The 22,994-nt window shown below is 36.8% G+C and overlaps 1 protein-coding gene across 1 annotated transcript in view; it reads right to left on the bottom strand.

Annotated features, from left to right (window-relative positions):
- The window catches only part of lamc3 (laminin, gamma 3), a 116,311-nt gene that overhangs the window by 55,201 nt on the left and 38,116 nt on the right, over positions 1 to 22,994 (bottom strand). Inside the window, exons 5-9 of the mRNA XM_058383655.1 lie at positions 17,489 to 17,677; positions 15,687 to 15,804; positions 12,860 to 12,958; positions 12,329 to 12,465; positions 9,904 to 10,023 (exon numbers count right to left, since the gene is read on the bottom strand). Coding sequence (XP_058239638.1) covers positions 9,904 to 10,023; positions 12,329 to 12,465; positions 12,860 to 12,958; positions 15,687 to 15,804; positions 17,489 to 17,677 — 663 coding nt within the window. The remainder of the gene's footprint in view (positions 1 to 9,903; positions 10,024 to 12,328; positions 12,466 to 12,859; positions 12,959 to 15,686; positions 15,805 to 17,488; positions 17,678 to 22,994) is intronic.

Raw genomic sequence — 22,994 nt, 5'->3', positions numbered from 1 at the left:
TTAGACCAAGAGCCACTTTTCACTCATCACCTGAAGTCTGAAGTGTTGCAGGTCAGTGTTTATAAGAGTAGTTTTTAATCTTGCTAAAAAAAAAATAGGTAATGATAATTTTCAGCCCTTTCTACTGATAGAAAACTGAAGGTACCAAGTATAGCTTATTCCCCCAGGGCATGCTTTAGCCCCAAACACAGCATGCTATTCACAATCTGTATATCATCCTCATAATAACGTACACATTACTGTACCATTGCACACCAATATCATGTTGTGCCATATTGTATAAAATACTGAATAGCTTTCTTGCAATCATTCACATCTGGCATATAAGTATACTGTATATACTGTTCATCTTATTTATTTTGGGGTCTTGCTTATCTGTTTCTTTTGTATGTAACATTCCCTCTCACAAAGATTCCTCCTTCCTCATATGTTGTACTCACATTAGTGTTTCCAATAATAGCTTACTCAGAATTTCATGGTTTAATAATCTACCCACATATTCTTGCTTCTGCTGCTATTTTTTTATACTCTAGATAGCATGACTGGTAACTCTTTTCACTCCATTACCTTCAGGCTACAGTTTCCAATGTGGTTGGCATTGTCTCTCGGGTATCCAGCATCATCTGGGATTTTCTAGTGACAGAGTACATGCCTATGTGCAGCAAATATTACTAGAAATCCGTCATTACAGGGTTTCATGAACAACGGAACTTTTGCTTGGGGGTACCTACATGAAGCATGTGGTCATCTAGGCTTGAGAAAACTCTGCATCCCTGTTTTGCCAGAATGAAGAGAACATATTTTATTGTTCTCTTGGCATATTTTGGAAATTGGTGGACATAGAAGTGTTGGTCACCTCCATGGCGCTGACCTGGTCAATGGCATGCTACTCCCAAGAACAAATAGATTTGTGTCATTTACCTTTTAAGGCCATCTTCTGGAACCTTCTCCTAAATATCAATCACAACTAACAGTGATTATCAGGAAACATTCAAAATTGCATCTGCAAACAAACCTGTTTGAGTTAAACAATGGAACCCACAGCACAGAGGTACATACTGAGGCTCCTTGCATGGGATCCAGCTACTGGAGATATATTAGAAGGAGAGGAAACAAAATGCAGATGGTTACCAGGGAATGTAACAACCATGTAGCTCAGGAAACAATCCTGCTGAGGGAGTTCTTTGCTATACTTTTCTGCTGAGATTGCTGTTTGAGAGTGTTATTCAGCAAGACAAGATGGTGTGAAAAATCAGTCTAGCAAAAAATCAAAGGCAATTTCTGACAAAAAGAAACCTTCTAACTTTCTAACTTGAAGTGTGCGAGGACAAAAATTTCACTTCCGCTGCTCTAGGTGTCACATCTATTCATCTAAATCTTATTACAACTGTGAAATTCATCTACGCTGCTCAGATTAATCATGCTAATATCACAAAGTATTATCTCAATTATTATAGCTGCTGACCTGATGACAAGATTTGGTGGCCATAGTAACAACATCAATGCATGCACAGCCAAAAATTGGCACTTAAATGTGTTCAATTTAGCAGTTCATATTCAATGTGTAGGAAAGTATGAAATCTGCGTAAAAAAATGTAGCTCTGCTGAAGGCCTAACATGTGCAAGGACACTGATTAACAATGGTGAAGGTTGAGTATATTCATATATATTTGAAATGCCTAGTAGACCACATAAAATATAAAAATAAAGAACATTTCATAACATTGTTTGTGCATGTACAATTATTCAAGGCTATGTCTCAAGCTGCACTCCTTCCACAATTTCTGTGCCTGATGTTTGGGCATGATAATATTTGACATATCTGAATTGGTGTATGACCTATGTGTATATTTCCTGCCAATTCTGACCTGAGAGCCCTGACACAACACTGTCTGTATGTCAGAGTGACTCACAGCAATGCAAGAACATCATATTATTAAGATTGTTGCTTCCCTTGACTTCATACTCATGCTTTATTTGTTTTGTTTGTTTGGTTTTTTTGTAAACACAAAACCCATTCCACTGTAAATTAAAATTTGCCCCTATTAAAAAAGATATTCAATATACCCACAAATTTAAAGTCATGTTGTATCAAGTATACAAACTGTTAAAATATATTGATCAGAAACTGTGTTATTTGCTGGGAAAATACTGCTAATAATGTTATATGACCTAATTATAACAAGCACATAGCCATAAACGTTTTACTTTTGGTTCTTTTTGGCTAGAAAGGTGCTTTAGGAGGAGCTTGTGACAGACTCTTGAGAAACATCATGAGAAAGTGATGCATTAGGGATTCTGTGCTGTGCAGCAGCTGCCATCTCCAATGCCTGAATCAGCCTTTTCTCAAAAGGTCCCAACAGTAATCCCAAAGATTTTTCTTTAGGTTTGCTTTGGTATCATTCTTTCTGGCTTGAGCAGCTCACCCGTAACGGCTGCCATTGCTGCAATGCCTGAAGCAAGTGCAGACACTGGACACAGCTGTGTCTCAAACCACATCTCAAAGACTGGCGCCAAGAGAGTATTGGTATGTTGTTTACTGGTAGCCCTACAATCCATAACATGATTTAAGAATAAAGCAATCTCTAATAATTCTACAAGCTACTTTAATATTCTGTTAAGAGTCTAAGACTTAAATCTAAGAACCACTGTCATATCTTTTTTTTTATCTCTGATATACCAGGTAAATGAGATTTCTTTTTGAATATCATTATAAATTAGGTTCTTATTTACAGTCCACCCAGTTAATTTGAAAGCAACCAGTCCATTTTCTTTTTATCTGCTCATTTTCAATTTCTGCTAGAGTTTAATAGTTTTTTTTTTTTTTATAAAGAAAACAGAGCCTATTCTTGAATTTGCCATAATCCTCAATTACGAAGTAAATGTTAACTTAAATAGCATCCTCATTTTTTCAGCATGGCTGAAATTGCACATTGATAGTAATAGTATAGATTCAGTAAATGACATTCTGAGTTGCTTAGAAGGAGACAGTGATCCCCAACCCCAGCTTTAGAACCTTCAGCAGGAGTGATTTGGTGGCCCAGTTGCAAAACCAAAGATAACACTAACACTTGGACACCAGACCACCAATCCTTACTGATTCACATGTCTAACTCATTTGCCCAACACAATAAGGCTATTTGCCCCGAACTAATGGGGCTTACAGAGCAGCCTGTTGAAACTGAAACGTCAAATTAGCTAGGCTGTAGTTAGCTGTGTAATCTTAGTATATTAGGCAAGCACAGGGTGTGATATTTATCCATGCAGGATGCCTCTCAAATCTTGTTGTTTTTGCAGAAACAGTAGTGATTTTTGGGGATTTAAAACAAAGGCATTTATGGCATATAAGGCATATAAGGTCCTGCCACAGCATCTCAATAAGGTTTGAGTCTGGACTTTGACTAAGCCACTCCAAAATCTTAATTTTGTTTCTTTTGAACCATTGTTGAATAGACTTGTGCTTCAAAATGACAGACTGGTGACTGGATATCCTTCGTTATGATTTTCTAAAAAGCAGAATTTATTTCTTTCAATTATTGAATGTTGCCCAGGACCTGAAAAAGCAAAGTATTCCCACACCATCACACTACTACCAACATGCTTGTTTATTGAAATGACATTCTAATTGTGGAATGCCGTGCTTGCTTCATGCCAGACATCAAAAGTTGATCAGTCCACAAAACATATTGTGGGTTATCAGTGTTTGAGATGAGCCTCTCAGTAAACCCTTTCCAGAGTGATATATTTCAAGCACTTACTTTCTAAATTCTTCCAGAAGTTCTTTTGAATCCAGTTGAATCCATTTGGCAGTTACATTTGTTTAATTTGTTGATTGTAACTAAAGGGCAGTTGATTTTTCAAACTAGTTTGTGTTGGATAACTTTTTTACTTCTGTAAAATAATAAAATAATAATTTATAACAGTATTTTGTACAGTATTTACTTCGGTTGTCATTGCTATCAGTAGCCTCTAACCACTCAAATTAAATTAAAAATGCCATTGAACATATTAACCTCAGCTATCAGAATGTGCAAAAATGTGATCTCAACGATTTGACCAGTGAATTGACCGTGGCAGGATTGTTGGTGCCAAATGAGCTGGTTTTAGTATTTCTCTAACTGCTGATCTCCTGGGGATTTCATTCACAACATTTTCTAGCCTTTACTCAGAATAAAGAAAAAAAAAACATTCAGTGAGTGGCAGTTTTACAGAAATGCCTGGTTAATGAGGTAAATAATTACAACTTATGTTATGAATTTTTTCCACATGTAGCTTGAATATTTCAGGATTTGGCCTCATCACTGTACCGCAACAATAATTGTTAAAATGACCCTACTACTGCCCTCTGAACAGGGGTGTCTCCTTGCTTTCATTACTTAATCTTGGTATAGCTTTTGATTGCATAGCTATCAACATTCTACTTGACAGACTAGAAAATGTTAGCATTAGGGTAAGACTCTATCCTGGTCAACAATTATTATTTTTTTAAAGGTGACTTCTCTGCATACAAAAGTAAAGTATTGTGTTCTTCAATGCTCTGTTTTTTCCCCTATATATGCTACCTTTGGGTACAATTGTATTAGCTTCCACTGCTAACAAATAGCTGACAAATAGTGGTGCAATTAATACACTTATACCCAAACAAAGGACTGTACCTATACCATCTATATGTATTTAATTCTAAGAAAATTCTAAGAACACATTCTAGAGCCACAGGCAGCTTTTTATTATGAATAACAATCTCAGTTGCATAACATACAGCATTGATCGACTTCAGATCAAGTAAATAACTAGCATATCCTCTTTTCTGAGGACAGAGTGATGTGTCATCTATTATGAGCCATCATGCCTGATTTAATTAAAAGGTGCAGGTTCTTTATCAGTACCTAGAATAATGGAGTACTACAGTACAGCATGTACTTCAAAGTGAATGGGGATTCTGACCTCTTTAATTATAGGTAATAAAGATATTTGTTTATCCAGGCATTTTGTTTGGTATATGTGCATATTTATGCCATTCATGGACAATATCACTGATGGTGTGGTGCTTTTATGTCTTAGGGTGCCCTCAAGCCTGTGTCTCTCTTTTAGCTATCATAGCTGGTGCTGCTAGAGCCCATGCATGCACTCTGATCACATTTTTCAAGGTTTAGTAGCATACCTATTAATCTGTGCTCTGTTGCTTTGTCAAGCTGCATGTGAACTCAGACCTGCTTGATGGGATGCTGGTGCCTGACATACTTCTTTTGTTGTGGCTCCATGCCCTCTGGACCTTTTCATCCGTTTCATCCGGATGCTCTACTTCTGTTTGAAGCTTTCTGCACTTGTGACTTACCATCTGCTGTCTGTGGGTAGTCACACATGTATACCGTGTCACCCCCAAGAATCTGGTTCTTCTTACAGTTTCTTTCTCATGTATATCAGGGAGCTTTTTCTTGGCAACATCACCTGTGGTTTGCTCAGTAGAGCTCTAAATCTACATCTTTGTGATTATCAAATGCACTGAACTAATAAATAATATAAAAATATACACAATTATTGAGTTTTACACAAATTATACGCATTTCATGAATCCATTGGTGGAAATGTATTATGAAAGGACTCACTCTCATAATAAATGTGTCTTGAGGGTCCAACACAACCTGACTCTCCAAATCACTTCACCATCACTGGGCTTCTGTGAATAAGATTTATTCAACCTTGAGGGGTTTGCTGTCTTTTCAGCTTGTAATTCTTCCTTTTGTGCTTTTGTATGTCTAAAGGTTTTAAAAAATTTTAAACTATTTTTGGTCAAACTGTTGTTTGATGCTGTACAATGAATGAAGACTTTCCATTCCCAGAAATCTACGAAGCTCAAGGGCATTGTCCCATAGCCAAAATAGGAACTATGTAACAGATTATATGACGAAGACCTACTGTAAATGTAAAATACTATAAACACAAACCATGTGTATTGTCACATGTCTCACTGTAAATAAAGAATAAAGTAACATCTGCTTTATAAGTGGGCTGTGGAAAAGACTCAGTGTATATATGTATGTTCCTTGTGTGCCTGATTTTGGACTAGTGCAATATGTTTTTTATATATATTCTAAACGTAACAGCAGTTTTGTAAGTAAATATATTTGCTGGCAAAAAATATCTTTTTCAGGCTTGAGATTTATGGGTATATCTGAAAGCATGGCCAATGTTAAAAGGATTGAGAATCCTAACCTTGGGGTCTCAGTGAAAGCTCTCTGTTCAACCTCCTTTCATCCCTCTCTCCCATCCTCCCCCTAGCACACTCCTTCCCCTGCCTCTCTTTTGAGGTGTGCCAGATTGTGACTAGATTTGTGTGTGTGTGTGTGTGTATGTGACTAGACGTGTTGTGTACATGTTTTTTTATGACTCAACTTGTGATAAATGTTCTACTCTGTTTTCTCACTACGGGGCACATGGGCACATTGACCTGCAGCGAAACACACACACACACACACACACACACATGCACAAATTGATTTGGCCAGCAGAGACTGAACTCTTGGCTCGAATGCTTTGGTGTCTCTCTGCCTGTTGCCTCACTTGGCAGCATCCAAGCTGAAGGGGCTTAGCAAGTGTCAAAACATGCTGCTCCATTCAAAACACACAAAAACCTCACTGCATTCCCTGCTAATTTATTCCGCCATTACTCCAAACTATTAAACATATTACATGTTATGGTACTAGATAACTACAAGAACAAGGTTCCAGTGCTGTATACAGACTTTTCAATAAAATCCACCTTAAAAATATGTGATATGCAGATTAGTAAATATCAAAGAAAATTTGCCCGTCTTGCTTGGTTACACCAAACGAGGAGGATTACCAATGGGAGTGTAGCAAGCAAATTAGAAATAAAAAAAAGGATAAAAAAGGATACTGTAGTCTAATCTTTGAAGAAAACCAACGCATGGGAGGAGAATTGAGCGCAGGGAGTTATAAGAGGGAGGAGATGAGAGAAATGTGATTGTTACTGGTGGGAGCAATTGATCTTCGCCATTTTTTGGCGGCCAGAGAAACACAAGTGAGTCCTGTGGCTTGGTGATAAGGAATAAATGCCACAAAGTGCTGCAAAGTGCTGCAAAACGCTGTGAAACAGGCTGGTGGCTCGGGGAAGCAGAGATGGATGAGTCTGCAGCATAGATGCACACTGACCATGTGCAGAAAGAGTTCTCTTTATCACTTGTCCTTAAAGTTGTGCATTAAGGCAGATGCCAAAAGCTTTATTTTGATTTGCACATTTGGAAGGCATTTAGCCTGGAGCAGTGTCTCTGAGTAGGCTGTGCTTTGATCATCCTTTGGACTGGAAGCTTTAAAGATATGCTGTAACAGGATTGCTCCTACAGTGATCAGCCTGAGATGATTGGGCTAAGTGTTTCACAGTAACGCTAAATTACACTATTAAAGGAACTGATTCAGGGTAGCCAAGTTTCTCATCCTGTTTAGCACTTGCTGCACACTGAGGACAGGGAAGCTAAAATAGCCCTTTAGGCTAATGTCTACACTTTTGAAGCTGATTTTAGGTCCTAAAACTAGGGCCCGGTTGTTGAATATCGCTTAGTATCCTGTTTATTATAACCGACATGGAGTAAATCGACATGGAGTAAGCTTTTTTAATGCAATGCAGCTTTATCTGTGTTTGCTTAGAATACATATCATATCACCTCTATATCTGGATTAGGATTAAAACCAACAGAACTTTTTTTCCCGCTAAAGTAGATACTAAATTTAATACTATGCCCCAGGAAACTAAAAAACATATGAAATGACAGCGCTGTAAATAGGAACACTTATATATAATAGGTACACTCGCCCATTTATGCTAATCAACCAATGTTATCTAATCAACCAATCATACGACATTACCACAATGCATAAAATCATGCAAGAGCTTCAGTTAATGTTCACATCAAACATCAGGAAGCAGGAAAATTGTTTTCTCTCAGATTTTAACACTGTCATGCTTCTCAATGCCAGATGGGCTGGCTTGAGTATTTCAGAAACTGTTGGCCTATAGAGTTTTCAAATGGTTCGAAAAAACATGATCTGCAGGTTGAAACACCTTGTGGATGAAAGAGATCGGAGAAGAATGAGACTGGTCTGAGTGCATAACACATCAAATCTTGAGGTGGATTAGCTGCAACCGCAGAAGATCAGGTTCTGCTCTTGCCAGCCAAAACAGAACAGCTGAAAACTGAGAAAATAAAAAGACCAGGATTTTTTTCTCCTAATCTTTAACTGTCTAGTTTCACTGTGTCTGTGCACATGATGGCTTCAGATTGCTCTTCATGCTGACAGGAGTGGAACTTGATGTTGTAGCTCATCCACCTCAATGTTTTGTGCATGCTGAGATGGTTTTCTGGCAGCGATGCCAAATCTTGTCACTTTTTGGCAAAAATCACCGTTTTGAATCTAAAGTATGAAGAATATTTGGGATGGGGTGGTGTGTGTGAGGGGTGTTTTTGGGTATGGATCATGTAAGGACAATGAAATGAGAATCATGGCTTCTGGGTTGTCACAGAAAGGAAAAAAATATTCTTGTGCTTGTTACATGCACCTAAGAGGAGTGAAGACCGAAGATGGCCGTCTCTCGGAGGTCGGTTTTTGAATGTCTGTCAAAAATATTTTACAGCAGCGTTATGATAAAATGGTTAAATGGTTTATATGCTGATATGTCAAGCTTAAGACAGTTAATTGGTCTGATAAGCATGAGTTTTGATTATGCTAGACATCATAATTTGGATGTAACATTACGTGTTAGTCCTGAAAGCCCTAAGCTCGTCATATTATTTGACCAAACAGCAGTTGCAATACCTGTAAAGAGCAAAAAACTTATTGATTACTTAAAGCCCCTCTTACCCTAACCCTAATATAATTGTGTGAGTAAATGCAAGCTGGGTGGCAACTTTTGCGATCATTTACTTAACTTTAAATACCTGAGCTCTGCACTCTCTTGACAGTATTTTTTCAAGTGCCCTGAACTGATGTCCCCCTTTTCATTACTTCAGTAGCACTAAGATTAATTCAAGGGTGAGTTATTCCCCAAATCCTCATTCTAAAATCGACAGTAAATCCACATTCTAAAGCTGATTTTTAAAATATTTTCTCTCCAGGGGACATGTCACCCCTGCTGAGTTTGCATCCCTGTTCTGCTCACTACAGAGTAAAGACTGAATATAAGTGAGTTACTGTATCCTTCCCAGGAGCTCAAATCAAATCAAATCTGGCCATGTTTCCACCAACAGAACTGTTGCTTACTCAATGTCTTTTCTTTTTTTTGCACCAGTCTCTGTAAACGCTGTTGTTTAAGAAAAATCCCAGGAGATTTGTGACATACTCAAACCAGCCCATCTGGTACTAACAACCATGACATTTTTTCTTCATTCTGATAATTGATGTGAACATTAAATGAAGCTTTTGACCTGTAGCTGCATAATTTTAAGCTGCTGCTATGTGATTGGCTGTATAAATGAACAGGTGTAGAGATGTTCCTAATACAGTGGATGGTGATTGAATATGCATAATATAAACCCTAAAATGTTATAATGCTTATTATTTTATTACTACTTGACAGTTCAGGTTTTGGCTTTAACCATTTATTTCTAATTCACCCCAGGTGCTGTGTATGTACTAGTTTTTATGTTGTGCTTGTGTTTTCCAAGTTTTTGTTCCAGTCATTGTACTGCTTAAATTATACAATTGTTGTATGTACTGTAATTGGCACTCTATCCATATTCCATATTCTGTATTTATTAATAGACTGAAACACAATATGCATCATTTCAAACTCTTAATGTCCAGCCCGCACAATTCTCTCAAGAATCCCTTTATGTATATCAATCATAGCTGTGATTGATTAAATGTACAATGAACAGAATGATCTACCTGGTGCTTTGTAGTAGCCGACATCCTCCTGGCTGTAGGGTAGCAGATAGACTTCTCCCTCTTTCCATATCAAGGAGGCTTCTTGATGTTCTGAGAACTCGCCAAGCCAGCCATCTGTGTCTTAGGAAACACACACACACACACACACACATATATTATAAATGTTTTCGGTTGTTTTCATGGCTAGTTTGTTTGCTGTACCTGTTTTGCTAGATTGCATCTTTTTTTTTTCTTTACTTGTTTTGGTTTTATATCACATTGCAGTGATTTTAACACACACCAAATAGGTTGCACACCTGGATGATCTTTGATTGGTTATAAATTTGTCAGCTTGTGCATTGATTGACATTTCATATTGGTTGTTATAAAGTTTATATTTAGTTTCCAGCAGGTCATGAAAGTGCATTAAGGAAGAGATCCTAGAAATGCCATATTAATTACATAATTACATAATTATTGTGTTAATTTAGACCCATTACTCTTGTCTAATGAAATAATAAAATATTCCTTAAAATATATTTAAGCTACTTAAAGCAAACAATGCACATTGATCTACTTTAGGCACTCTTTAAAAAACAAATGAAAAAAATCCATATTTGTCTATAGGGAGAGGCAGTTTGCTACCACAGGCGTTATTAGAGAGAGAAAGGTCAAAAAATGAAGCAATATTGCAACGATTTTCAAGAGCACCAAGCTGATTGCACATGATTGTTTGGCCAGGAGTTTGTTTGTTTTGATGGTCACTTCTTATTGTTTATCTGAGAGGTTGTTTCACCTCAATAGCCAGGTAGAGTCTTCACATGTGTCAGACTAAGAAGCTCAGTAGGACTGCACCAAATGAAGAAAGTGACCTAACTTTATTTCATTAATTGACATACAGTAAGTGCTCATGTCATTTCAGTGTGATCTCACCAGGAGCAAAATGAAAGGTAAAGTGCTCACTTAAAATAATAATAATAATAATAATAATAATAATAATAATAATAATAATAATAATAATAATAATAATAATAATAATAATTTGTGCATGTCATTCAAGGTAGGTATGAAAACAGGTCTCATAATTGTATTATAATAATGTATTTATGCCATAAAATTGAAAATGGTGAATAAAAATAGTAACGAGAGAGCAAAAAATCTAGATGTATCACAGAAATCTGTATTTTCACATTATATGTGGATGAATCTGTGGGGACAGCCTGTGACTCAGGAGACAGCCATGGACAGAGCTACCTGGGGACTTTCACACTGTCACAGACCTGCCATTACATCTGTCAGCTTGTGACAGCAAGGAATTAGTGCCTATAATGACCTCAGAAACTACAGTGACCTAATAGTTCCTCATAGGCCATTGATTGCTGCTGTAGAAAGGACATTTATCAGTTACAGTTACATTATTTACTGTCCAGTGTCACCCAAATAAGGATGGGTACCCTTCTCTCCTCTCAAGGTTTCTTCCTCATATCATCTCAGGAAGTTTTTCCTTGCCACCATCGCCACAGGCTTGCTCATTAGGGATAAAATTAAATAGGGATAAAATAGTTTAATAATTTCATTTAATAATTTATTTTTATTTATTTATTTATTTGTTTTTATTTTTATTTATTTTTCTCTCCTTTCTCTGTTTCTCTTCTTTTTTAAAGCTGCTTTGAGACAATGTCCATTGTAAAAGGCGCTATACAAATAAATTGAATTGAAATGATAGATAAGCCACTGAAGCCACATTTAAAAATGAATATTGTAGCATTTTACAAAATTTAGAATCATAATTTAACGCTGTAAATGTCACTGCAGCATTACATGCTCATCACATGCTATCTGGCCAAATGTTTGTGGACTCATCATATTCAACATTTTGTCCATGTTTGTATTATTTTAACCTTCTGGAAAGGCTTTCCACTAGATTTTAAAGTGTGGCTGTGGAGATTTGTCCATTCAGCCACAAGAGCATTAGTGAGGTCAAGCTATTAGTGGTGTAGGATGTTGAGGCCTGGCACACAGTCAGCATTTCAATTCATCCCAAATGTGTTCAGTGGGGTTGAGGGCAGGGCTCTGTGTGGAGTTCTTCCACTGAAACAATAGTGAACCCTGTCTTCACTGACCTCACTTACACAGGGGTATTATCCTAAGTTTCAATGAAGGGAAATTGCTGTGCTCCATCCTAAACTACTGTCTGCTTCCAACTTGTCACACTGTAGTTCTCACACTGGTTGGTTAGCATGTTATAATAACTTATAATAACCAGTTTTATTTCTACTTATGAAGCACAATACATTTGCAGGATCAATCTATATAAATATACATTAATAATATGACTAAAATGCAATATAATTAAGGTTTGACTTGATTATACCTCATTATATATATATAATATACACAATATTATAACCTAGCCGATCAAAGCTGATTTTGCGTGATGGATTACCCTCAAGGAAGTTGGAGGTAATGTTGAAGGCCACATGCTGATGGGAGGATGAACACGCTAGCGAGTGGCCGAAGCAGAAGCACATCTGACAGCCATGTGGATTGTCGGCTTGGAGGTTGAACGAGCCAGGTTTGCACCTAAGCATGCACACACACACACACACACACACCACATGCAGTAAAAATACATTTTAATCTGGTATAACACCTGTGTCCACTAACAAGCTGTGTTTATTTAATAAATAAATATAGGAATGAATAACTGACAAATACATTTATAGACTGAATACATTATTTAAAATGTAAAATACACGTCATACCGTGTAGGTTTGTGTATGCGACAAACAAAATATGAATTGTATGAATATTAAATAAAAAATTGACAGCATGTCAAACTGTAGGCTTCTGGCATGCATCCATTGTATTAGCATTATGTGTGTTCGTGTGTGTGTGTGTGTGTGTGTGTGTGTGTGCGTGTGTAAGACAGAGAGAGAGAGACAGAGAGAGAGAAAGAGGAGAAAGAAAAGGTCACCTGTCACATGCATGTCCTTCTACATTGGATTTGCAGTGGCATCTTCCATCTCCAGCTGAGCACACACCTACACTGCCCCTTTCATCACACTCGCACAACCTACCCACAAACACACAAAAACAACCCATGTAAATGCTTGCACTACACACAATCTACTAACACAATACCCAGATTTAATATCAGAATCATACACATGCACAAATACGCAATTTATTATATCACACACACACACACACACACACCAAACAGGGAGCATAAAAATAATTATTTGTGACAGACTGTTGAGCAAATTGAGATGACATGAAGAGGTATAATTATAGGAATACTTATGCCTCTTTATATTTAAATAGTCCCTCCATTACCAGAAAATAGTATTTAGGCATACTTAATTATTAGATTTAATCACTATTTTCAATCACGTTCAGTTTACTTTTACACTTCAGCTATTTTTTTTTAGAATTTTGTCAAGAATTCTGAGCTGAATGTAAGTTTAAGTTTTTCTGTATATATTTGAAATAGCATTGAGCTGGATGCTAAAGCTGCTATGAATATAAATAACACAACATAATGATAATATCATATTTATGTAGTGTCTTTTACACGTTTGAGGTGACTCAGACAAAGCCTTCTGATTATCAATCCAGCATCTGTGTTTTAATGAGCTCTCTATTACTTATAATTTGATTCTCTCTCTCTCTCTCTCTCTCTCTCTCTCTCTCTCTCTCTCTCTCAACCCATCTAACCTGGCTTGTATTTTCTCTCTGCATTCCTCTCTCCCTCTATGAGTCTCTCTCTCTTTCTCACTTCTATTCCTCTCCTCAATTTTGGTCTATTCTGCTCTGCTCCACCGAACCAGCTAATTCACACCACAGCATACTGACTCATATGGGCCACGAGAGAGAGTGAGTGAGAGAGAGAGAGAGAAAGAGAGAGAGAGAGAGAGAGAGAGAGAGAGAGAAAGAGAAAGAGAGAGAGAGAATAGTGGGTGTTTGATTTGCTTGAAGTGCTATGCTATACTTCTATATTTTATTCTTGATTGTATTCTAGTTCTTTTACAGCCAAAAATGCAAAACCTATAATAATGCTACCAGTCATAAAAGTTTGCAAACATTTGCTCATGCTATGGTAGAAAATAAGTAATTAAGACATTATTTATTTATATAAGACAATATCCTTTCAATCTTTGCACGCTCTTGGCATCTTCTCAACTAGCTTCCTGAGGGAATTTTCCCCAGTAGGCTTTGCAAATAAGAAGAATTGCTCACTGCTACTTCTAAACTCTAAATTAAAGCTACTTATTTGGAAAAACAGTTCAATTCAGAAGGAAAAAATACATATATTTTATTTCAGAGTTATTATTTTTTAAAGAAATGTTTATATTTGGTCTTGGAACGCAGCATTTCAGGCATAAACCTATTTAAAATGAGAATCAAAACTGATGATGAATGAGAATCAATGATGAATGAGAATCAATGAGAATCATTTCAGTCTTGTGTGTCCAAATACCCTTCATGAATGCATACATCAGACAAAAATATATGAGCAATAGAAAACACAGAGCGGTAGTACATGTGTTAGCCAGACTTATTTTAAAGGTATGTGCTAAACAACAGAAAATTCATTCATTTTCCATTCAGGTTACTTGGTGGTAACAATTCTGAGACGTTTACAGATTTCTCTATCCCTCTAACCACAGATTCCAGCTCTATCTTAGGGGATCCTCAGACATTTGTAAACCAACAGTGAGATACAATCTCTCCAGCAGATCCTCAGTCTGCCCCGGGGTCTTTATCCAGTGGGACATGTCTGATACTGCTCGAGTCGGATTCAAGCAGCGGGCATCATTGTCGGACGCCCGGAGCAATCAACTTTCAGTCTCTTCCAATTCTTCCTTTCACAGTGTGTGACGTGGCTGTGGACTCCTTCGTTCTTACTGTCAAGACATTCTTTTCCGTGATTTATCTGTCTTTAATTCTGTCACGAATTTCCCCCTCAGCACACAGCAGGGTTCCTAGCATGGCAAGTGACATGTGTTTGTTATTTCCCCCCCATGTGCTTTTGTTTCTATTTTACCAAGTGCCTTTGTTTTGGGTTTTGGTTCATGCTTGCTATTTTATTTGTTTGTTCCTCCAGTGTGTACGCCTGCTGTGTGTTTAGCGACATTTCGCTGAAAGTTCTATCTTTTCTTGCATTATAGTTAAAGTTCTGTTTATCTGACCTAACAGTCTGGATATGTCTGTGAGAACCCTGACTGGCTGTACCCTGAGTCCTGCTACGTTTCCTGATCATCATTCCTGGACTCCACATAAAATCCACAAGGATTAATACTTACATAATAAATCCACTTTGTTGTAAAAGTTATATATGTTTATCAACAACCAACATCAGACTTTATATATATTTTTTGTAGTGAGAATTGGGTCTTATATCGTGTTTACTAGCTGCAATAGCTTATGTGCTTGTATATGTGGATAGTTGGCATGTTTATGTGCCCACATGGACCTTGGACCAGCAGGAGATCTCAAGAATCAAATTCAAGGAGAATCTGGAAATAGGAAAGGTATCAAAAGTGGAAGTTGGGTTGGTGATGCTATAGAAAGTAAGTTGAAAAATGGCATGGGGAAATGTCAAACAAATGGTGTAGATATGGTCACTATTAGGGCAAGAAGAAAACTGGGGGGGAATCTCATGTTACAATGTGGTTTATACTAAAAATAAGAATGAAGAAATGCCTCATGTAGACGTAATGACTTTTTGTTTGAATTCACTAAACCATAGATGTTCTTAAGCATGAGTGAGAGCATTGACATATTAGCATTGTCGTTACCTGCAGCCCCCTGGTCCGAGTGAGTGGAAGCCAGGTCTACAGATATCACACTTTACTCCCATCACGCTCGACCTGCAGAGACACACTCCTTCCTCATCACACTGCAGACTCAGAGAGCCTGGAGAAAGGTAGAGAAGGAGAATTTTTTTTATTTTTTAATTCCAAAAATTATTCATAGACGTCTGCTTCCACGGCTGCAACAGGATTATTGACTCAAGAACATGTTCAATTACAAATTTAAAATCTGCATTTTAGTCATATAGCCTACAGCCTGACTCTATTTCTTTTAATAGATTTTATTCTAAACAGGAGCTCAGTGGAAGTAAAACGGTATCATGTATAGGGATCAGATTATTAATTTATCAAGTGCTGATGGGACGTGTTGTTATGTAGTTTGGATAGATCGTCTTGGGAATGAACGTTATTTGCTATTCAGTCGCTGCTTTACAGCAGAGGTTAAAAGAAAACCCTCTGAACTCTGTGGGGGCCACTGTGTGCTTTACACTCTTTATCTGAATCAAATGCACACAATGAACAGAAAACATGAATATTTTATTGCTTCAGGGTCATTTTGCTGGTTCCCATAATAAATCACGTTTGTTCTTACACAGAACACAGCTTTTTCGAGGTGGAAAATGGTAAGTGCCAAGAGTTCCTAAAAGGTTAAGGTTAGAAAAAGCTACAGGCATAAAAATATTTAGCAACAGTGACATATAGGCCAGTGGATGGCTAATCCTGTGAGAGTGCGAGTGTGTATAAAATGTAGGTATAAAATGTTCCAATTAAATTACTTTTACATTTAGTCTTATGGGAACTCTTCAAATAAAGTCTGTGCTCTTTTTCAGAAACTTAAACAAACAAAATATGTTAAGGTTAAAGGCAAAATCCAGTTGAAATTGAAAGTAAAATGTTACGCGAGTCATGTGTAATTTCTTGGTTAGTGTTGTATTTTAGTTATTCCTGTGAGACTTTTCATAGTTGTCCGCCACGCTGAGACACATTGATTGCTAGTGCAGTTACAAAGCTGTTTCAAGTAAGAAATCTTTCCGTGATCTCAAGCTTACATAATAATTATCAGCCAGCTTTCACTCTCATCAGGTTTCATGGCACTGAAAGGCAAAATAGCAAGTACCTATTTTCTGGCTCAGCATCAGCATTGTTCAGTATTATATATATATATATATATATATATATATATATATATATATATATATATATATATATATATATATATATATATATATCCAGTGCAGAAGTAATGGAGAAATCAGACTCAAAGTTACAGAATGCAATGTAGCTACAAATATATAAATAGTTATACTGCACTGAGTTACGACAGAGACTTGGGTAAGCTAGTTACCGATCTATAATGATCTATAAAGATGATAAGCATTATGTTGTTGTTTGCATGTTAGTTAATGATTTATTTGAGCAGAGTGTTTAGATGAGAAAGTGAGAGAGATAGACAGACTAAAGGAATAAAGCTCTGCTGCATCACTCTCTAGGTACGAGTAAAGCATGGATGATTGCCACTGGTCTTGGGATCAGTGTGTAGACAAACAGCACTGCAAACCAAAATGCTAATGAATCTCATATGACATTATAGATAACTTTACTTATAAATGTTGATATGCAAGTAATTTAATGAAATGTTCCGTTCCTTTCTGTTTGGATGTAGGCATAGTGGCATTTTATGCAAGACATCCATAAAAATATAGCCAGTTTTCTAACTGAACATATAGAACAGGTATCTTTATTCATCATTTCACTGTGTGTCTTGTGTTCACATGTCTGCATCTCACCCATCGTGTTACAGCTGCAGTTGTTGCAGGGAAGCAGTGCAGACGATCTGTAGAAGTTTTCTCTGCATCGTTCGCAGTGTGACCCTGCTGTGTTGTCCCTACAGCCAATACATCGTCCACCACTACCTGTACTGCGGTACTGCTCTGCATCGAACACACACTCGTCCGTGCGGCCACTGCAGTTGCACTCTGGCCCAAGCAGAAAATTAGAGAGAGAGAGAGAGAGAGAGAGAAATAGTCAGAATGCTGTGTGAAATCAATGGACATTAAGTGGTATAGAGAAGGTAAAAAAAGTCAAAACTGATGAATAATGCAATTAAATTAAGCAGTTGTGGCTGCTTCAAACAACTTCTTTACCCTGTTTTTTACACACACACACACACACACAAAGCCTGCAGGTTCCTGCCTCATGAGCTGACATTTGTGTAAACGCAAATGATTCAATCCCAACCATCCAGTCGCAGATTCTAAGGCATCAGCCACCTAGGGGGGCATTATGGGAAATGACCCATTTTACTCCAAATATGACTTTCTCCATTTCATCTGCAACAACTGAAAGATTATCAGTCCCTGGTGTGCTGTAATGTCTGTGCCTGTGTTTGAAGAAAATTCATTCTCTCTTACCGTGTGGAAGGTTTTTGTAATCAATGTGCATAACTACTTATTAAATCATGGCAAGACTTCATGATGTCTTTTAGGTTTGCAAGTAACTAATATATTACTAAAACAGCACTCTAGGGAATTTTGTCCTTCCTTCAAAGAATCTTCTTCATCATCTTATTAGCAACTTTGTTTAAAAAATGTATTGCTAGTGAATATGACTGTATCCCTCTGGAGTAGATCTCATAAAATATTGTAATGTATGGGAAGAAGGATGTGAGTGCATGACACTGATGCTTTTTAGTATATGGGGTCAGGATATTTGGTCATGAAACATAGCTGGGGTTAGGGTCCATAGTTCAGCAGGCATAAGTGAAATACAGTGAAGAACATGAGCTACAACTTAGGAAAGTATGACTTAGAAATAAGACAGAAATAAGAGGGATTTTTTGAACTAATCTAAGGCTTAACACAGAAAAGGTGAACACAATAGGGTAAACAACCAGTGACAGCATAGGGTAGAGATTCGAACATGAATAAATGCACAGGACTTTATGTCAGAAGCAAACAAAAACAACCATATATGTGTCATGTGCTTTGAGGGTGAATTTGTAACAGATCTGATGTAGTTTCTTTGTTATATCAGCAAATGAATAATCCAAATTGCCAATCATATGGCTGTAGAAAACACAGGTCAGGATCTTCTTTTAATATTAAACTTGATTTCAAACATCAGAATGAGGAATAAATATGATCTTGGACACTAGTTGTAGGTGCCAGATGGCTGGTTTGAATATTTCAGAACTGGGATTTTCATTCACAATGGAATGGTGCAGAAAACCAAAATAACAGTGAGTAACAGTTCTGAGAGGGCAAAGGAAAAAGGTCAGACTGATTTAAACTGACTGGAAGACTGCTTCCAAAACTCAAATACTGACTCTTTACAGCTGTGGTGAACAGTAAAGCATCAGCATGCACACCATATAAAACCGCGAGGAGAATGGTCTACAATAGCAGAAAACCACATCAGATTCCATTCTAATCAGCCAGTCTGAGGTTACAGTGAGCACAAGCTTGCAGATACTGGACAACTGAAACTCATAATTTTTTTCTCCTCCTCAACCTTCATTTGTCCAGTTTCTGTGAGCTTCTGTGAGTCTGCTGTAGCTGCAGATTCCTGTTCTTGGCTGACAGGGTGGAACACGATCTATTATACATGTCTAAACTAGGGAATCTCAACTGGTGAGTCTTGGGACCTTTATGGTTGGGTCTTAACTGCTGAGAAAAAAAAAGTTGCTACATGCTAAAGATATAACAAAATGGAAATGTATAGAAACTATAAAAACATATGGCAATAAATTCTTGCTGCAAAAATGTAAAAAATAAAATAAAAAATAAACGGTACAGTTTACATGAAATCAGACTTTACAGAAGGTTTGCGCAGTGGAATGATGAATTATTGGCTGTGAAAAGTATGAAACCATCAAAACACATTTAAAGATAAGCCTGTTGCGTTTTTCAAAAATAATCATCGGAAACATGCATCATACAGACTCACTTGCCACATAGCAAAATTTATAGAAATGTGTGTGTGTGGGGTGGGGGGGGGTTCAATTTGTAATTCAATATTTGGCTCAGTGTTTGTTTTATTTTTTTGCGGCTCGGTAAATTGCACTTGCTAAGGATCATATTTATGCATTTATATAGTGGCCCATTTTCATAGTAATGCTGTGAATAATGAATTTTGCACTTCATTAAGCATATGCAATACATTTAATACGCTGATATATTGCATTGTAAATACCTTTGAGGTACAACGTTTACAAACCAATATGTATGTATGTTTTACTTTCTGTAATCTTATCTAAATTGATGATAATAATCAGTAATTGATTACTATCCAATTTTATTTGGCTTACGCAATGGATAATAAATATTAGAATTAATAATATGCATAAGAAACACAATACACATTACTACTCTGTCAAAATTTATGACAATTTGACATTAAAAGATAGCATTACAGTGACCAACAGTTTAACCAGTGGATCTTTACTGGGCAATCCTAAAGAAAATCTTCCTGAATGCTTCTCTTTGTGAAACTCATTTAGGTGTTACATTTTTATTATCTAAAATTTCTAAAGAGATCTTGCCATCAGCAGAGTAAAAACATGTTTAAATGATATTTGTGGGAAAAAGAATTAAAATCTGTTCTTCAAATGCATTTTAAATGCTTGATAATGTATTTAGATATTGGGATAACATTAATGGATTCAAACTTCTTACATATACTGTAATGATTAATGTGCACATCCACATGCTACCCAATTGGGTTGAGGTCTGATGTTGTTGTTCTTTCGGTTGCTCCCTGCTTGGGGTCGCCACAGCATATCATTTGGTCCGTATGTTTCGATTTGGCACAGGTTTCGATTTGTCCTCCCCCATTTAATCCTAGCTTGGGACCAACACTGAGAGAGTTGAGGCCTGATGATTTATTCAAATTAGATTGAACATATATCTGTTTAAATTTGTACACAAAAGATTGTTTTGTAGACTTAATATTGTAGACTTGCGATTTTATTCTGCTGTTAACACAATTAGAAGCAGCAGCCACACAAGCCCAACAATGACACTATCTCCTTTGTGCTTAACCGATGATCTCACATGTGTGGACCAGATCCATTCTTTGACTGTCCATCACAAAAGTTGGTGAAGCCACAAAAGTTGCTTCATCAACTTTTGTGGCTTATCTTTGTATTTCTTTGTGTATTCCAAACTGGCTTTAAATCTTTCTGCTGATGAGAGGATTGTGTCTCATGGACAAGTTTCTGCTCCTGTCTTTCTGCTCCTGTCTTTCTCTGTTTCTCCACTTCATAACAGTTTGCTTTTCTCCCAGAGACAGCTGTCTGGTCTTCGTGTTGGTTTATCCTTTTTATCAACAAATGCAGTTTTCACAGGTGAAACCCGGCTCAAACCAAGAGTAGACATTCAAAGATATGACAACAAAAAAAAACAAACACCTGTCACTCGCATGTTCGAATATTTTTTTAATATCACTTAAAACAAACAAAATGTTCTAAATAACACATCTGGATTTAAAGATCAGGGGAAAAAACACACGCTGAAATCAATCTGTTCTCTAATATTCATTGAATTCAAACCAAAATGTCTTCAGTGTAAAGCTAAAAGAAAAACAAAAGAATTGACCCTGTCTTTCCAGTAGTTGCTGACGGAACTGTATTATTTTCCATACTCAGAAACTGAAATAATATTTGGAATATATAATACTTAGCACATAGTATTGCTATCTGTTGAATATACTGTAGTCTATGGTTCCAGCATTAGCATGATTTTGGAAAAATTTGTTAGCATAATGAGGAAACGTACAGTGAGTGTCTTTTGTGCCAGGAGAAAATTCGGAGACCTTTCATGTCCATTTGATCTCAGAGGAGGGGGTGGGATGCTTGGGATGGACCCAGGTTGGAAAATTATATACACTAATATTATACAGATTCCTAAATTACGACAAGAAATCAACAAAGGTGTGTCAGTATTCTAGTAGATGGATATGATTTAGAAGTGTGAGGAAAATTATAGTATGACTACACCATCCATGTAGCCATTTATTTAAATAATAGCCATCCATGTAGCCATATATTTAAATAAATATTATAATGAATACCATGAGACACTATGTCAGGTGAATACAATATCTTGTTTTTGATTGAGGAATCCAGGCATCCAGATTATTACTATTATTACTTCTATGGCGGTCACATTTATATTTATTTCAAATTATTTTAATTATCTTAAGCTTATTTCACACACTGGGGACTAAAAAAAGGAATGTTTTCTTTATCAATGAATTTGTTTGTTGGTCAGAAAAACAGAAGCATATGGCAGTCACCATAAGCCCTACATATAATTCATATAATAGACCAACTGCTCCTCTTTGTCGCCTTCGCTGTCATTTAGCAGCGCATTAGTTAACCAAAGTGTAATTCCCTTATTTTATTTTAGAGAACAACTGTCACTTGGAAGAAGCCATCTGTTGGACATGTAATACAAGGCAATTAAAACAACACGTTGCTAATAGAAAGGCTAATTAAAATAATTAACCTGCTGCATTTTTCTGCCTCGTGTTGTTATCAGATCAGTCTCTGCTTCCTCTTGTTGTTGCAGCCCAAGTAGAAGAACAACAAAAACTTGTCAGTATTTAAAGTATTGTAATTAAAACAAAAACAGGTCAGGTCGTGACATTTGCCCAGGCTTTTACTTTATATTATTAACTGGCTAATTATAATAATTAAAATAGAACCATATTAAAAAAGAGGTTTTTAATATAGACTTTACAGCATAATTATTGATCTGATGTTCAGACCCACTGAACATGTCTGAGCACCGACCAGCAGGATAAACACTGTGGAATTTAACACTTTGTTGGAGGTCCGTCAAATTTTTTTTTCCAGTCAGAATTTTTGCCAAATGTGTACTCTGATGGAAAGATCATGGCTTCAAGCCCCAGCACTTCCAAAGCTGCCATTGTTGGGCCCTTGAACAAGGCCTTTAACCCTCCCTGCTCCTAGGGTGCTTGTATAATGCTGACCCTGACCTCTGATCCCAACTTCCTAACATACTGGGAGATGTGAAGAAAGAATTTCATTGTACTGTAGTGTAATGTATTTGTGACAAATAATATCTGCTTGTTCTTGACAGAAAGCCCAGGGGTAATACATCTTTCAAGCACTACAATATCAGGCAAAAGCGTTATTAATGTGAAATGGGGGAAGGAGGAGGGGCTTGAGAAAGCATCAGTTAAATCTGAGAGTTCAAATCACTGGCTTGCTCATATTACATGAAAAAAAAACAACCTTTTGGAGAATGGTCCATGTTAAAGAACACGGAG

This window comes from Hemibagrus wyckioides, linkage group LG28 (assembly GCF_019097595.1).
Source record: "Hemibagrus wyckioides isolate EC202008001 linkage group LG28, SWU_Hwy_1.0, whole genome shotgun sequence".
NCBI lineage: Eukaryota > Metazoa > Chordata > Actinopteri > Siluriformes > Bagridae > Hemibagrus > Hemibagrus wyckioides.
This window is presented reverse-complemented; position numbering and strand designations above follow the sequence as displayed.